This window comes from Tigriopus californicus, chromosome 5, assembly GCF_007210705.1.
Source record: "Tigriopus californicus strain San Diego chromosome 5, Tcal_SD_v2.1, whole genome shotgun sequence".
NCBI lineage: Eukaryota > Metazoa > Arthropoda > Copepoda > Harpacticoida > Harpacticidae > Tigriopus > Tigriopus californicus.
In genome coordinates this window covers 1,777,921-1,796,015 of record NC_081444.1, presented here as the reverse complement: position 1 = coordinate 1,796,015, position 18,095 = coordinate 1,777,921, and the positions used below count along the sequence as shown (strand labels likewise).

At 42.9% G+C, this 18,095-nt stretch overlaps 1 protein-coding gene across 1 annotated transcript; it reads right to left on the bottom strand.

Moving 5' to 3' along the window:
• Positions 1 to 9,705: 9,705 nt before the first annotated feature.
• LOC131880408 (trichohyalin-like) lies at positions 9,706 to 17,730 on the bottom strand. The gene has a single exon (XM_059227037.1). The coding sequence runs from the start codon at positions 17,460 to 17,462 to the stop codon at positions 9,753 to 9,755; it is 7,710 nt and encodes a 2,569-aa protein (XP_059083020.1). The 5' UTR covers positions 17,463 to 17,730; the 3' UTR covers positions 9,706 to 9,752.
• Positions 17,731 to 18,095: the final 365 nt, after the last annotated feature.

Below are 18,095 nucleotides of genomic sequence, written 5' to 3'. Positions count from 1 at the left end.
ACCACGGTGGTCAAAAAGCTTATCAGGTATTGAGAGAAATGCGCATATCCATCTCAATAGTCTTCTTCCTTACAAAAACCATAAGAAGTTATTTTGACGTGATTGATTTATTGAAGTCTGGCTCAAATTTGTCGCGCATATGGCTATTAGTTAACAAGATTTGCTTGGATATTTCTGTTGGAATTCAAACAGGGTTTTGAACCACTGTGGCAGTCGTCTCAATGGTGAGACGAGAGGGGTAAGCTGATCAACGAAGAATCCAGCTACAGTCTCATTGAACGAGACCACCATAAGCGGAATGCTCAAGTGCTTATTAGAATGAATTAAGAAAGTAAAATACCTAATTAAAAAGGTAAAATACTTTTTTTTAAATTACACATTATTAAATCATGTAATTTTAATTAAAATGTGAGAAAATTGAAAAAATGATAATATTTAACCAGGCCCCCATCCATTAAAAAGGTTCATTGTGTCAGAATCCCCATTTATATACTACTAACCAAGGAAAGTTATCCTAATGTAATGGCTGAAACAAATACATGCGGGTCGAAATAAAGATGGCTTTTACTTGAAGAGTCAAATATATTTTACTAAGAAACTGATTAACGGCAGAAAATGGGGACATCAAAGCCGTCAGTGTGAGAGCCAAAACAACTTAAGACAGATAGATATATTTCTGGAAGACTTTGATTTTCATTGGATAATGTCGGCATCTAATCTTAGAGTTAAAATTCTAATATATCAACTATTTCTTGAGCATGTACATGTAATTTTTCTGGTTGTTGGTAAGCAAAAGCTTGTTTTCACCAGGACCTGGGCAAGATATAGTGGACACAGATAGTCAATAATGTTACAGGGGGTTCCAGGACAACTCGATCCAGTGGACAGCTCGACCCAAGGGACAACTTGACCCAGCGCACAATTTGACCCAATGCAGAAATACGAGACGGGTGTAATAACTTGGCATTAGGTGACTTCACAAAAAAAATATTCTAAGAGTTTTCAACATTATCCCCCCTTACTTCAACACACTTTTTACATCGCTTAAGCCACTTTTCAAAGACGAGGAAGGGGCCATTCTCTGAGAGCTGTCTCAGGACCCCCTGTACAACCAATTTTCAATTGAAAAGCGTTGACCAGCCAGGTGTTTTTTTAGCTCAGGGAAAACATAGAAATCACAGGGTGCCAGATCTGGACTGCAGGCAGGGTGACCAAACACAGCAATGTTCTTCTTGGTCATGAAGGCCATGATTTCCTTGCTAGCATGGGGCGTTGCGTTGCCTTCATGAAGAAGCCACCCTGATGCGAACTTTTTCGGACGATTTTCACGAAAATGTCTCAAACACCTTTCCAAGATCTTGCAGTAGTAGGTGTTGTTGATGGTCATCCCCTTGGGCAAGTAGTGCTGGTAAATAGGTCTGTCCGAATCAAAGAGCAAAATCAGCACCGTTTTCTTCTCACTTGGAGTAACCTTTGCCTTGACTGGGGCCTTGGAGCCTTGTGGAAGCCACTGTTTTGATTTGCTTTTTAACTCAGGCGTGTGAAAGCTTATCCAACTTTCATCACAAGTCACAATTTTCTTAAGGAATGCCTGTCCTTCTGTAAATTCTTGTTTAATGAAGTTGGAGGAGAGAATTGAAGATGGGCTTGTTTGTGGTCATCTGTCAAAAGTCTCGGAACCCATCTTGCAGAGACCTTGGACAGCTTCAGATCATTTGTAAGCATGAGATGCACAGTTGATTTGGGAATGTCAGACATCAATGCAATATCTCGAACTGTCAAATGTCGATCCTGTACCAAAAGGTTATTTACAGAATCCACTTTATCTTCAGTGCGAATGAGTACTTTTTGATGTTTACCCCGTCTTGATTCAAAGTCCTCCCGACCATCTTGAAATTGCTTAATCCACTTGAAAACGTTCCCACAAGACAGGGTTTTGTCTCCATAGGCAGTTGCCAAAAGTTGGTGAGCCTCGGTGGCCGTCTTCCCAGCCTTGGCGAAGGATTGAATGGTCGTGTGCTGTCCGTCCATTTCATTTGACCTAAAGAGAGGAAAAGACATGGCTTTCCCCTGACCGCCAAGTTTGGCCATTGCGTTGAATCAAGACAGTAACTCTGGAATCAATAAAACAAGATTATCCCAACTACATAGAACATTTAGGTGTTTTTGATAAAATAATGATCTCGTTGATATACAACTCCATCCATATATTAAAATCAAATAATATCAAAATGAAAGGTTATATTTTGTCTATAGGGCATGTCAAGTAAATGAAATTCAAGAAAAAATGTGGTCCGGCACCCTGATTTTGGACACTTTTGGGAGGGAGAACTAAGACAAACATTGCAGCCAACTTGCACCACCCACCCATTGAATTTTCAATAATCCAGTGATTTTGAGTGAGCTGAGTTACAAAACCCACCAAAGGAACATATTTGGTGTTGATTTGTGAATGCACTACCAACTTGGGTCAATACCACAATGTAATTTGCTTAGGGAGGCATGTAAAATGGAAAAAGGTCAAAATTCAATGCATGCACAGTGCGGTTTGGCTGGGCATGTTGTCTTTGATTTTACTCCATAGAATAACGTCAGTTGTTCACGAGCGCGTTTACTTGACAAACCCTATTTATTACCCTCTTATCTTCATGATTTTTGAAATCAGGTTGAAAGTGGCTCAAAATTTTGCAAAATTAGTTCGAATTTGCCATTTTACAAGCTCTTTTGCTTTCAAACATGCTTTAATTTTTCCGTTTGATGTTTTTTTTCCTCTGAGAAAAATATATATTGTTATTTCAAAAAAAAAATTGTCATCATTTTAGAGCCCTAGTTATGATACTTTGATAATAATATTGTTTCATTTTTAAGTAAAAAAATTGTCCAAATGTGGCGGAATTTGGCGAAATAGAAATGCCAAAATGGTGGAATAAGTTTTTAAAAGTCTGGCAACCCTGGCTGGAACTTCTACGATTGAAGAAACCGACTCAATCAGACGTCGTTGACGCCGCAACAGCATTTGAAAGCGCAAGGAATGTCAGAGCCACGAAAACAACGGTACACGTAATTGAGATTGCAAACGAGGATCTCAGCATTGCCGCGGTGGGTCCAAGAGCCACGTGTTTCAAGTGCGGGGGTTTGGAACATTGGTGCGACTTTCCGGGCCTTGAATTCCGAAAAAAATGTCTACCAACTCGATCTCATCAGAAACGAGCGCGTGGCATCGACGTCTCTCCCGGGCAATCCGTACCCGTTTCACTGGAGACCGCGTCGGGCTCGCTCTGACGGATATCAGGGCCCTCGTGATAATTCGTGGACTGTATTTCCCTCCTTTTTGGTCTCTTGGGTTGAACAAATTTTGCACACCTTATTCTTCTTCCTTCATAACCATAATGGCGTCTTTATTTCTCTCTTTGCTCTTACTTAACTCGTTTTTTCCAGCTTTTTCTTTTCAGGGTGTCCAACTGGACATAGAACTGGCCTGATTATATCAAACAAAGGTGACCATATCATAAGGGGCGAGAAACAATCAATCATGAAGAGATTTCCGTCTCAACAAACATCCACCTGTTTCTTGCCGCGCAAGGCATATGAGGTGTTATGAGTGTGGCAGACTGGGGCATATGGGACGGTTCTGCAATGGGAGGTCAGGCAATGGAGGGAGCTAAACAACGCGTGGTCGAGGAACTGGAGGGAACGCGAGAATCAACGCTATTGCCCAAGCAGGGGATAAAGTTGAGAGCAAGGTATGCGTGGTCAATCCATCCTCAACGACGCCTAGGACAACCGTACTGCTCGGAAATTTTCCGGTCCAGGTCGTACCAGATTCTGGGGCAGTTGTCACGGTCTTTCCTCCACACCTCATCCCAGCCAATGTTGTTCTAGAGCCAGCCTCAAAAATGGTCGCTCTGGTCTCAGCAAGCGGCACAAAGATGGATCTCATCTGTTGTGCATCTCTTAACAATCTCATCTGTTCTACAGGAAGGAGATGGCTTTTTGGGACCATGCCAAGACATCACGATTTATGTCTCTCCCAATCTCACTGGTCTCAAACTTATCAGATGGAAAGATTGTGTGGCTTCGGGGATTTTGCCCAAAAAATTTCCGCTCCTCAATCGTGAATTGCTCTTGGTCAAACCAACCGAGATTTCAGGGGTTCAGGAAGCTGAGCATGGTCAGTATGATGTGATCAACATCATTGATGGAGATACTCACCAATATGTCAAGGACGGGCAATTGTTTGACCACTTTGGGGATTTCTCAGTTTCCTTGGTCTATTCTATGAGAAAGAAGGACACGCCCGGATTAGACTGTGGGGAGGGGATCGAAGTCAAGGACAAAGATGACGAGTCATTTTGCAGCTCAATTGGAGAGGCTGACAACGATGTGGTTTTCCTTGCATGGATTGGGAAGTTTGACGAGAGGTTCCCGAAATTTTATGACGACAATGGAGGCAACTTTGAGCGGTGTCTGGATGAAACCAATAAAATCTTCTTGAAAATACTCAAAGAGGAGATGACTGAATTTGACTCAACATTTTGTACAACGTTGGGTCAAGTGGGTGGTTGTATCAAGGGACCGACCACCCTGTCCACCTCTGCCCTCAAGTGGTTGCCCTGATGAAGGAGCTCAAAACGGCGGGAGCCGTCGTCCATTGCGACCAGCCAACCACTTGGGGATCTCCAGCCCATTTTGTGCCAAAGCCTGGAAGTAAAAAGGTGGGGTTGGTAATGGATTACAGGCAGTTTGATAAAGCAATAAGAAGATCTTTTAGGTCATTTCCGTCCGCAACTGACTTGATGAGGATCAGTCTTCACAATGGTTCATCAAACTTGATTGCATCCATGGTTACTACCAGATCTCATTGGACAAGGAATTGTCATAGCTAACCGCTTTCTTGTTGCCCATTGTTGTACACCTTTGCTCCTATGGGGTTAAATTTGAGCAGGGATGAGCTTCTGAAGATCATCAATGACATGCTAGTACAAGGGGACACCATCGAGCATGCATTCTGAAGACTCTGTATGGTTCTACTTTGGTGTCAGGCTGTTGCCATTAAGTTGCTGCTTGAGAAGATAGAGGTGGGACGATTGCTGAAGTTTACGGGGTTCGTTGTCTCCAAGGATGGGGTCAGACCAGACTCTGCGAAATTGGCTGGCATTTGCGAGTTCCCACAACCAACTTCAATCACGGAGCTTATATCTTTCTTTGGGCTTCTCAACACACTCACCATGTTCTTGCCGGATCTCTCACACGCAACGGAGAAGTTGAGATCACTTTTGAAGAAAAACGTGGCTTTCTTGTGGGCCAAGGAACATGAGGCCGAATTTGAGTAAATATCTTTTGAATGCCCTCAAAGGAGAGTTTGAAGGTAATCAAATTGTGTACTTCACGGATTCGCTCTTAAATCTGCAAAGAACGCAAAGAGGAAAAGGGCATTGCAAGGTTTGAGAGGAAAGAAGAATTGTGAAAAAATTGGACAACCAATTCAGTTACTATTTCATAGCAACAACCTGTATCCAATGGTCAGACGATCATACCGGAAAATGTATGGAAAAACATCTGCAATGTGTAATTATTTCCAAACCATTTTGAACCTCAAGTAAAGTATGGTAGCCAGTCAAATACAGTCTTATTCTATAATTCAAAGTGGCTCAGAATTCCTCTGACCAGTGGCTGGCCGATTCGAGGGAAATGAGGGAAAGCCCATTCACCAACCATTTTATGTAAGTTCAGGTTTCTAACCATTCAAGTGCCATGATGGTCATCCATATTGGGAGCCGGATCAAACTGGATGAAAGAACATATGAACTAACATTGAAAAATGCAAACCCGAAATAATGAAGTCTTCGACTTTCGAAAAGCAGCTTTTTCAAGTTTCGAAAAATAATTTTTCGAAAAACGAATTCTAGTATGAATTGTCCATCATGAGATTAAAGTAATACTCACTGCTATGGAAAAAAAAATCGCTGAGAAATTGTCAAGCTTGATGTGTATATAAAAAAGTCAGAAACCATAGACAAAACCAAAGTAGGCATTGAAGTAAGAACACTAGCGCTCTGGAACTTTTTAGCCAGAGTTGTTGCTCAAGAAGCTGGAAAAAAATCCAGTAAATCACGATTAATTTTCAAATCGTAATGGTCAACAAAGAAGCCTCTTTTCGGAAAAGAGGAGTTTGCACTCCCCAGAAGAGAAAAAGAGGAATTGAAAGTTTCCAAAAAAAAAAGAGAGGAGAAAAGATGAGCCGCACGAGGCCTGTGGGTGTCCCAATTGAGGGATATTCCCGCTTCTATGTCAAACTACCTTCCACAATTTTCTTAATGAACTATAGAGACGTGAAAAGTTTTGGGATTTCATACTTATGCGCCCTCAATAACTACCATGAATTCAGTGTCACCACACTTCTGCTGATGACAAAATGTTGGTAACAAATATTTTTCGCAAATTTTTGTCTCTTGGCTTATATTGTTATCTTTAACAAATGAATGTTGGACTGAAATGGTTTAAAATAATTGTCCCACGATGTTTTAAGGTGGTGAACAATTTTGTCAAGGAAGATTTGGAAGCACTAAATGTGCTAAAATCATGGTAGTTCTTGCTGTTGTGGCGCAGCCTGGCTAGTTCGCACAGCTGAAATCCTATCCGGTACTTCACACTTCTCTATAGGGAGGAGATGTGGTGCAGTGGTTAGCGCAGTACTATCATGATAGTGGTCCCTGGTTCAATTCTCCTCCCCGAACTTTATCAAGGAAACTTTTAGACCCTAACTGCACCCACAGATGGAGAACCAAATTAATATGGACACAACACTGCCTATCAGAATTGCAAACGGGTTATGTTATGGCTGGCTTTGCTGGCCGGGGAGGTTCAACCCTCCAACCCTAGCACCCCAAATACAAAAGAGCTACATTCAGCCATTCAAAAGATATTGAAGAATATTTAGAATCCACACCGAATTGCTAATTCTTGCTGAAACACCCTGCATTTGTGCTTTGTTTGTGCCCATTCTGTCGCGAATTCGTGCTGGACGTATCTCGATGACCAAGTCTAGTCATCAGGGCTGCACCATTAGTCTTGCCATGTTGTAGGTTCACCCTGTCCGTAGCTTTCTTAAAGCTCAAGAGAATGCAATTTTCCACATATACCTGGCAGCCTTGACATCTTGACAAACAAATCGGCCCAAAGTTTCTACAGATAAGTTTCCATAATTTTCAATGGTTTATGTCTAGCATTATTCATGGAGGTGTTAGAGCAGATACAAATTGGCGGGCTTGTTCACGGCACAAGTATCTCATTATCTCTCATGGACCTGTCTGGGGCCAATTTGGCAGTTTTTTTTGCCTCCAATCATTGAATGATTAATTTATGTCCAAAAAGGTTAGATAATACGATGTTGGATTTAAATGCTATTTAGGAAGCCAGCATGATTGTGGGAAGCTTTTATCAATCATGGAGTCCATTTGGGTGAGTCCATTTGGGTGAGCCCTTTCCAACCCAGCCCAACTAAAACTATTGCATTGAACCATTATTGCTTAAGTCCTTTACTTGTGGGGGTCAGATTAATTGGTCTTACAATTTGGCACTTAGTTTATCATAAAATCAACCTAATAGATAAACAGTTTTTGTGGATTCAAACCGTCAACATTTTTGATTTCAACCCCAAAAATCTTCAAAAGTTTCAATATGCTACGTCATGGACAAAAGGCAAACACTCAACCTTCAGTGTATTCAAGCTGCCGAGCTGTCATCTCAGAGTTCATTTTTTAATGACCATAACTCCTGTGGGAGGAGGTTCAACAAGAAGATCATGATGCCCAACTAGGTACAAGTGTTGCCAATTTGAATCATCTATATGGTCAACCCAGGAACGGGAACAGCCAGTCTGCTTGGATCACTCTGGATCATTGGAGGCGGAACCCGGCTGGCACTTAACAGGCTTGACCGGACTCACTGAGAACACTTGGAGGACAAGTACACTTGAGCCTAGCATGAGCATAGCTGAGTATAGCTGAGTACAGTTCCCGAGTGTACTCAAGGACCTCAAGTATATACTCGAGTATACTTGGGTGTGCAAGTTCCGTACACAGCGCAAAAATGGGAATGTTAAATAACAATTCAAAACCAAATATTCAAAACTAAGCTTCAAGCACATTAAGCATTTTGAATCAACGAGCTTAACATCCGACCTATAAACCCAACGGTCCATCCTTAACCATTTTGCTGAAGTCTATTGGTGTCTCAGATTTCTTAAAGTAGTTTTGAGTGAGGTAGGAGACGGACTCGCAAATTGGCTTCATTTTGCGTGAATACATTTTGCCCTTATGCATTTTTGGAGCAAAAGAATCGAAAACGACAAGTCCAGTAAAGAGAGAAAAAACCCTTTTTTTATTTGCAAGATGAGGTGGCAGAGTTGAATAACGCGTTACAAATGAATTCCGAGTTTGACACCGATTTCATTTTGAAGCCGATTCAGAGATACCTTTGCGAATCCGAAACCGGAACTTTCATGCAATCCGGATCCGAGATAATTGCTTTCAGTCCAAAAACTTTTTCTCACTTAACTGACTTGAATCCAAAATGATCATTTAAAGGTAACAAATTATTTCAAAATGTAATTGTTAGTCTTCGACAAACTATATTGGATTTTTGGCTCAAAAATGTGATTTTTATGTTGCGTAAAGCAACCCAAATATGTTGATTTTATGTTAACCAAAAACATTTCGGTTTGTTGTTTCTGTCCCGTTTATTTTTCCAGGACCGGCCAAAAAATTTGCAGATAAATATTGGGAATGAACGAAAAAGGCCGATGAATTGTTAGTCCTGCTTAATGCCTTTTTCTGTTCCAAATTCTAGGAAAACAATTGCATATACTGGGTGATGTATTGATCTTCTTTATTTTATTGAAAATAAATTAAATCTTCTTTATTGCATGCCTGACATTTGGACATTTTTTAAGTGATTCCGATGTTATGGTACAGTATACAATTGGTTCCTTTCGAGAGTCTAGTGCTATTGCTTATGGCACTTCTGATCACGTAATGATTAGATTTGTGTTCACAACTGCATAAAATTGTTGTTCTCAGAAATCATCTTTCTCTTCGTTACGTATCATCACAGGAAGAAAAGAAAAAAGATCAATAAATGAAAATGCACAAGAATATTTTGGGGCTCCAAAATTCCCAAATGTGTGAAAAATATTTTTTATGTAAAACATTTTTGTCTGAGTCGTGTAATTGTAAAAGAATAGATATTTACAGAATTCATTTATGTAGTTATATTGAGATAATAAGATTTCGTAGCCATTGAGAGTTGTCCACACCAAGAAAAGACTTTGAAATTACCAAAACTATTCTATTTGTGAACTATGAATTTTCATGAAATCTTGCTTTAGTTCCGCGACAATCTTTAATATATTTTCTAAAGAGACCCTGAATGTGCTCAGTCCCTCCATATTCAGCTATTCTCCGTACAGGAACAATAGCATAACACACTCTTATTTCATAAAATGGTTTTCATTCGAATAATGTTCGCAAATGCACATTCGTGGAATTCGTCACTACCTGTTTGATGTGGTTTGCGACCCCTTAACTTGATAATGAACCCTCCGCTCGCTTACCAAATTGAAAGACCCCCTCATTAGATATTGAAACATCCCTAGTCTACTGTATTCGTATTAACCTTTAAAACAAGTATGAAGTCATCTTTTGCGTCAGAAAAGTAAGCGTTTTGTCGTTTATTTCCATAGCCATTTCAAATTACAAAGGAACAACAAAGTATTTGGAATTTTCCTCCTCAGGATCGTCATTTTGCCACGATGGACTTCGAGTGAATCGAGATGGCGATGGTTGTTGTTCTGACAAGTTTTCTCGAGAATGATGATCCAAATGGGCCTTGAGATTCTGCTTGAACACGTCCAAGTTCATGTCGGGTTTCGATTTCATGACCTGTTCTAACATGCCTTTGAGTTTAGCGTGCGACGGTGATCGGGAGACCATATTCAGGGAAGTAGAACTGCCCATACTATTAAGAGAAGTATTACTACCTCGGAGGTAGGGGTTCGAGTCGGGTCCAAAAGACTTCGAGGACCGTAATTGATAGGGTGTGGAATTGAGGTTCTTTCGAAGGGACGATCTCCTTGAAGGTGGACTCGGGGGTTGGGTCAAGGGGTGGGACGGTTCCAAGGAACTTGAGGACTTCATCCCGGGTGTGAATGAGCTCCTCTCTGGGGGCACTTGAAGACTAGATCCACTAGGACTAGGATAATAATTAGGTGAATATCCTCCGCCCCATTTGGATCCCGTCAGGTTAGATGATGAGCCCATGGGCGAGTTCAGTGAGAGTTGGGACGAGAATGCCGAGGACATGTTTGTTGTCTCCTCATCTTCTTCATCGTCTTCGGCTTCCTTGTCCTCTTTGATGACATCAAAGTATTTGTTGATGGTGTCGAAGACCCACTTTCTTTCCTTGAATTGCTCTTTCTCTTGATTCAGGCCTCTAAAGCCGGATTTCTTGGGCTTTGCTCCTTGACTCGAATTATCGGCACTGCTGGACTTTTCCACACCCCGTTCATGGTTTTGTGGGGACTTCGATGCTCCTCCTCCAAATCTGATTTTAGGTCCTTGCGCCTCGAACATATTTCTGATTGCTGATTTGGATCGAGACACTTCTTCCAGGGTCTCCTCATCCAGATCGACGCACGCCGTTGTTTTTGATCGAGATAAAGAGGGTCGACTTCTTTCCAATTGCTCACGAGGTTTATTTATTCTCATGATCTTCTGGATGCGATCGCATGATCGCAGAGCCTCCAATTCAGCTCGGACGCCAGTTGGCCGTGTTTCCGAGCCTTGGTTCTCATCCTCATCATGATGTAAATCCTCGACTTTTCCCGTCTCGAAGGCATCCCTGAATTTGTTGAAGGACGAACTTTTATGTAAGGAAGAAGACCCGAGTCGTTGTCGGCCTTCACCTAAAAGGCTATCAGTGCTGCCATCCCAGCCAGTCATGGATAGATTGCGCTCGTACTTTCCTCGCAAGGACATGCTGCTTTCCCCGGGTCGCTCATCCTCGCCCAAGCTGAATTGCCTATTCAAGTCCTGATTGCGCGCCTGTGGATCAATCAGTGACTTTCGGGCCCGCCGAACTCGATCCGAAGATGACATCACCTCCCCTGGGATTCGTCTTGTGGGAACAGGTGAGGGTGAAGTGTCCTCCTCGAACATGGCGCGCATGCTCGCACAACTCTTGCTTTTCGGGACGGCGGATTTCAACATCCCGTCATGCTCATCCATGTGGGATTGGAACACAGACCCAGATTCAAATCTGTCCCTGATGTTGGAGCATAAGACTTGGGATGCTCTTGGACCCATCTCAGATTCGTCGCTATCTAGTCTGTCGAGACCTTTCTCTTCACTGGAGAATACATGCTTGGATTTCTTGAAGGCCTGATTGACTTGGCCTTTCTTCATCAAGCCCATAATATTCTTGAGAGCCCCGAATGAGCCGTCATCTTTCGAAGTCAGCCGTTTCCCACGCTCCTCTATGGTGACATATTCTTTCGGCAGGTGGTTGAGCACACCCTCGGGCATTTCCAAATCATCGTCAAAGTCAAGATTCAGAGACACGTTATCGTCATCAGAGCCTTCTTTAAGGCCATAACGTGCCAAAATGGCAGCCTTTCTTTCAGCTTCCTTCTCTTTATAACTCCACTTTTGGGGATTTGCTTGGGAGATTGTCGAACTCGCTTGATCTGCAAGTTGGTCAAAACTATTCGATGGCCTTGGAACCCACTTCTTGATCGGTTTCTTGATGGGTGGGTTGTCAGTCAACTTAGGAGAATCATCAATGATTTTGGCCTTGGGAGCTTTACGAAGGGGTTTGGAATACTCCACACTATCCTCACGTTCCAACTTTTGCCTGACCAGCCCACAATATTTTCCATCTTGTGGAATGGGCCGTGACTGCTTTTCAAAGTTAGTATTGGATTCCAAGGGATCAAAATCAAGATTAAGCTTGCCTACGGAAAGAGACTGCTGGACTTTATGAGCTTTTTCTGCTTGTTGTTCAATAATGGATTTTCTCAAATTTGTGACTCGCTTCTTACTCCCCTTAAACCTTCTTGAGCGCTCTCTGGGAGCGGTAGGTTTATCGTTATTCTCAATCAGGTCCAGATAAATCTGAATTGTCTCCTTGAATTTGTCCTCATTTGTAGAGCGGTTCTGAGCATTCAAATAATCATTCACTTCATTGAGGAAACCTTCACTTTCATCGGCTTCTCGTTGAACTCGATCTTGGCTGAAATCCTCGTCGTTCTCGCTTGTCGTTCGTTCCCTCTTCATGGTCTCGTTCTGCAAGATAGAACTTTTCGAGTCCATGTAATTGGTATTCTTGGCCATAAAACTCTGGAGTTCTTGAATATTCTTCTTTTTCCATTTCCAATCTGACACGGCCTTGGCGGTCAACGTGGGCTTTTGTTCATTGGCTTTCATTTCGAACATGGATGTATCGATCAGTTTCTTTGGCACTCGGGATCTCAAAAACGGTTTCTCCTCTCGTTCCTGGCTAAAGGCGTTCTCCAGGGCTTCTCTTCTGGCGCTTGTTAAAGCATTGCCAAATGACGCATTACGTCGAAGAGATGAGCTTCCATGTTCTTCGTCTTCCTCGTCCTCGTCATCTTCGTCCTCGCCCTCGTCGTCCTCAGGTCCCTTAATGAAAGGCGAAGTGTCCACACGACCAACCTTCCACAAGTCGGAGGACTTTTTGTTCAACTCTGGTGATTGATCCTCTCTCATTTGATGCTTTAGAAGCTCTCTTCTCACGCATACATCTCCAATGACCATGCTCTTTGGTCGGCTTTTTAAGACTGGTCTTCGGACCTTAGTTTCCTGGTCAAAGAGCTGAACGAAATTGTTTAAACCGGTCTTGATCTCAAGATCCTCGTTCTGCTCACTCCGTTCATAAAGATCACTGTTGAGGCAGTCTTTGACTTCATTGATGAAGGATTCAAAATCCTTTTCTTTTTCCTCGCGGATCCTCTTGATCTCATTGACGTTGTTTTCGGCCTTAGCTTGGACTTCTCGGAGCTCTCGCTCTTTCTCCAGCTCTTCATGTTCCTCCTTCTTCTTCTTGATCTGTTCGGGGATGGCCTTGTCTTTAGACTTGATGAAGTCTTTCAGGTCTTGAACTTGCTTTTCTTTCCACCTCCATTTGACCTTCTCCCTTTCAGCTTTAAGGGCCTCTAGGGATTGACTGTCTTGATTCGAAGTTAGATGATCCAACCCTCGCTGAAGCACGATTTCTCGGGATCCAAGTAATGAAGGTTCCTCCTTCTGGCTGAGCTTTTCAAAGTTCTTTTTCAAAGTGTTTGTTTCCACAGTGGGTAAGTGAATCTCATCCTTTGGATCAGTTTTCTCAAACTCTTGGATGAGTTTGCTTTGTAATTGAGCGACCAGCTTGTTATCTCGTTGAATGGTAGGACTCATTTTCTTCTGTTCCACTTGATTGATGGGGTTAAACTCGATCAAGTTCATTTTCTTGGGCTTTCTTTTGATGCTTCCTACACGTTGAATCGGGGTAACAATATTTGACTTGTTTGGCTTTTCGGGTTCATCGATAAGATCCAAATATTTCTCAATCTCAGCTTTAAAGCCCCCTTCAGTTTTGGATCGATCTGGAGCGCTTAAAAAGCGATCAACCTCTTCCAAAAACTCCGAATACTCGTCGATTTTCAGATCCTCAGTCTTGTCAAAGTCATCTTCATTGTCCTCATCCAAATTGGCTCGAACTTCGTCGAGTTTGTCGGCAACTGAATGTGGAACAAGATGAGCATTGGTATCCAAGAACTTTTGAAGGCTCTCGATATTTTTCTGCTTGTATTTCCACTGATAACTTGGCTGGGGCATATCAGCTATGGTGGATGTCTCCAAGCTTGGCATCTCGATTATCTTCTTCTTGACCCTTACCTTGGAACGAGGAGCCGCGCTGGACTCTATCAAATCATTGTTCATCTCTTCAAAGGCGTTTTTCACGCGTTCCATATTAACCGAGGACACGTTTTCCAGATGATTTGGCTTCCGTTCGAATTCACTCTCTTCTTGATCCAATAACATTTGTTGAAGCTCTTTCACATTGCCAATGCTCTTCGATTGTCCAACGAGAGATGTTTTGGTGAATCGCGAATTGTTTTCTAATCTTGATTTGACCTTTTCAACACTATTGAGTGCCAAATTGGGCACTTTAGCTTTGGGTTGACTCTTCTTGGCTTGTCGATCAAATCGATATTCTAAGTACTCCTGAATGTCATGCTTATAATCAGCCTCGTCAAAATCTTCCGTGGGTTCATTCAAATAGTCCTGGATGTCAGCCATGAACTGCTCGTACTCCATCATCTTTTCATTATGATCCCGTTCGACATCCTTCAACTTAAGCCTGTCCGTGACCGCATGTATATCGTCTAAAAGTGACTTTTGCTTTTCCTCGTCCAGTTTGGTTCTCTCTGGTCTTTTATTGGAACGCTCTTGACGCTTTGTATTGGGCCCCGTTGAGTTTGTTCTGACCAGGAGCTCTTCAGGTTTCTTGGACTTCCAAGCCCATTGGGTGGCTTCGGGATTTGGGGATTTGATCTTTGACTCTTGGAGTTCCTTCTCGGTTGTCATTAGATGCTCTTTGATTTCAAAGGCCATAGCAGCTGGAATGCAACCTTTTCGCTTTTCAACGCCTCGAGAAATGGTTGGAGTCTCCTCCTTGGCCTCCAATTGCCGTTTCACTCTGCTTAGAACTGAAGATACTCCAGTGAGTGTTGGATCCCTGAATTCGTTACTTTTTCCACCCGAGGGGTTTCTCTTTGTGGCAAACATCTCTTCAGCCATACCTCGGATGGAACCCATAGCTTCATTCTTTGTGACATCAGGAGCTTCTTCGTTCTTTTCGAACATATGAGAGATACGATTCAGAACCTTGTTCTTCTTCCTTTGTTTCTCTTCCTTTTCCTTTTTGATCAAGGCTTCTTCTTCTTTCTTCTTTCTCTCCTTGATTCGCTCTCTCTCCTCTGCAAAGGCCTTCTCCAAGGCCTTCTTCTCTCGCTCCTTTTCGAGTTTTTGAAGGCGCTCTTCTTCTTGTCTTTTCAGTTCTTCTCGTCTAAGTATTTCCTTCCTCTCTTTTTCCCTCTGCAAAGCCTCGATTCGATCTTGTTCTTCTCTCTTGCGTTTCTCTTCAAACAATATCATTTGCTTCATTCGCCTCTCTTCTAAATCCATTTGGCGCTTCTCCTTGAGCTTGGCAGCAGCCTCGGGATCGTCAAATTTGTTCAATAGATCATTGCTGATCATTTTTCTTCTTGGAGGAGTTGGACGTTGCTCATCGTCTCGAGGAACACCATTATTAGACCCCTCAAACACGCTTTTGAATCGATCAACCTTCGCATCAATTGGCATAATTGGAGGATTGTCGGTACTCTTTTGGGTTTGAAAACTTTTTGATTGCTGTTTAGTCATTTCAAATTTGTTTTTGATATTTTTCACGTCAAAAACCTTGAGCTTCTCAGCCTCCTTCTTTAGTTTGGAGTTTTCTTTGTTTTTCTTGGTTTTCTTTTTGGGAGTTTGATCGATGAGGCTCAAATACTTTTCCATTTCTTTGACATACTCGGGATCAACTTCGACGGGTGAGTCATCAACCAGGTCTTCAATAGAGTCCTTTTTCGGCTTGGACGTCTTTCCAACATTGTCAAAGAGCACCTTCGAGATTAGATAGTTTTGCATTTCCTCTTTGGATTTTTTTGACTTGGGTTGAGCCCTTGGGGGTTCAGAATTTTCTTTTTCATGCTGGAAGATTTGCTCTGGTACCTCTTCTGGAATTTCGACAAGAGGTTCCTCAGACGCGTCAAAAAACTCCATTTCTTCTTCTTCAGGCGAGTCAGGAATGTTCTCGGGCTTTGCATGGTTTCTCTCAATTTGATTCTTTTTAAGACTTGTCGCATCCACCAGAGAAGAGCTTCCAAACTTCTTTTTTAAATCACTCAGGGCGTTCCTTTGCATTGCTGGAATGACTAAGGGTTTTGATCCTCCAGGACTAATTGGCGACGCCGGATTGGACGAGTCGTTTGAAAACTGCTTTTGGAACGAATTGATTGAAAGCTTACCAACCTTGGTTTGCGGTTTCTTTGGAGTCCCAATGCCTTTGGTTTCTTCTAGTTTCTGTTTCATGGCTGAAGTCGTGGGTGGAATGATTTTAGGGAGATCTTTGGGTTCCATGATCTCCTTGAGCTCTTTCCGATTAACTCGTTTGGTACTTGGTCTTCGCTTCAGCTTGGATTTGGCCTTTGCTGCTTTTTCATTGTTCCGAGCCAATTCCTCCTCCTCCTTCCTTTGCCTTTCTTGTTCCTCTTGTTCCTTCTTCTTTCTCTTTACAGCTTCTGCTGCCTCTTCTTCTTCCTTCTTCTTCCTCCTCTTCTCTTCTTCCTTTTGGATTTTGGCTTGTTCTTGCTTCTGACTCCAGGAGGCCTTTTCTTTCTCCTTCTGCTTGAAGGTGAACTTTTGCAACTGACCTCTAGCAGCCTTCCGCGAATCTTCGTCTTCGAACTTGTTCAAGGAGTTTGAGAAGATCTTCTTGTCAATGGGAATGCGATCCTTGACTCCCCTTTGTTCCTCTAACTCTTTGTTCCTTTTGGCTTGTTGTTGGAACATGTTGGGCAGATTCCCTGACCTTTGTGTGATCCTTTGTTGCATGGACTTGCGACGCGTGGTAGGGGTCGGTAGGTTATCCCCGGGGTTGTTCATTGTGCTCTTCTTCAGAGCGATCTGCGATTCAAAGCTCGATTTCAAATGATTGCAATTCCCCTTTGTGTAGATCTCGACGCTGCTCTTGCTCTTCTTGGCATTGGCTTGGGCAGCGGCGGCTTTGTTTTCTTCGTCGTGGGCTTCCCGGACAGCCTTCTCGGTCATCTCTTTCAGTTCCTTCTCGAAGTCGCGGGCCTCCTCTTTCTTTCGCATGAGTTTTCGTTGTATGTCACCAACGACGCCGTGGTTAGAAAGCAGGCTCTTCTTTTCAGCCTTAGAGACCGTGACCTCATCTTGAGATTTGAGGTTCTGCTGATTTCTCAGGAACAGGGCCACAGCCGGCTTCAAACTCGAAAGCTTGTCCTCCTCCTCCTCCATTAGTTTTCGTCGCTCCATAATTCTCCGTTGGGATTCCTCCTGCTTCAAACGGTCCTCTTCTTCCTGTCTCTCTTCCGCCAAGCGTTGTTCCAATTCTAGTTGTTCCTGAGCTAAGCGCTCTTCCAGTTCCTTTTTCTTGACCTGATCCAGGATGGCTCGTTCTTGCTCCGCTTTCAATCGCTTGGCATTCTCCACTTCTAGGGCTTTTCTGACATCCTCAGCTTCTCGTTTCCGTCGAGCCTCTTTGACCTCGGGAGATTCGAACTTATTCGCCAAGGAAGATATTCCGGATCGCTTCAACCTCGGAGGTGGTTCCATAATCCTGCTCAAGATCTTCGCTTCAACAAACAAGTCAGACAAGCGTGGATTTCACCGAAAGAACACCCGGTACTCCATCACAATGTTAAAATCTTCATCCCTCAGGGATCCGCACCCAATCGTTGCCCGATCAATGGCTACTTACTTGTCGATCCAAGTACAAGAACAATCACAACAACAAAGATTACGTTCTGGGTCATGAGCGGACTGTTCCTCCCAATTTTGCTCAAGCACACAGATTTCAAAACTTGCTACTGTTCTTCGTGAAAGGTATGCTCCAAGATCGATTCCCAACATCAGGTCAGGATATCCTCGTCATGGCTTTCTCGAGACCTCGATGGGAAAGGCTGTGGACTCTTAGGTCACAAGGATAAATTTTGCTGCCTTGCTCACTCTTCAAATGTGGGACGAGGTTCACAAGGGACGATGGAAAGACCGAAAGGCCGAAAGGCCAGGGATGTTGGCTAGCCGTGTACGTAGTATATGGATGGCGTACGAACGTGGGATTGTATCTTTGATCATTCATTCTGCCAATTGAATGCTTCATGTAATGCTGTTCCAGAAAACCCAGTGGCCGCCAATATAGTACTTGATGACGATGTCGCAGTCGGGTATCAAAGTTATTGGAAAGAA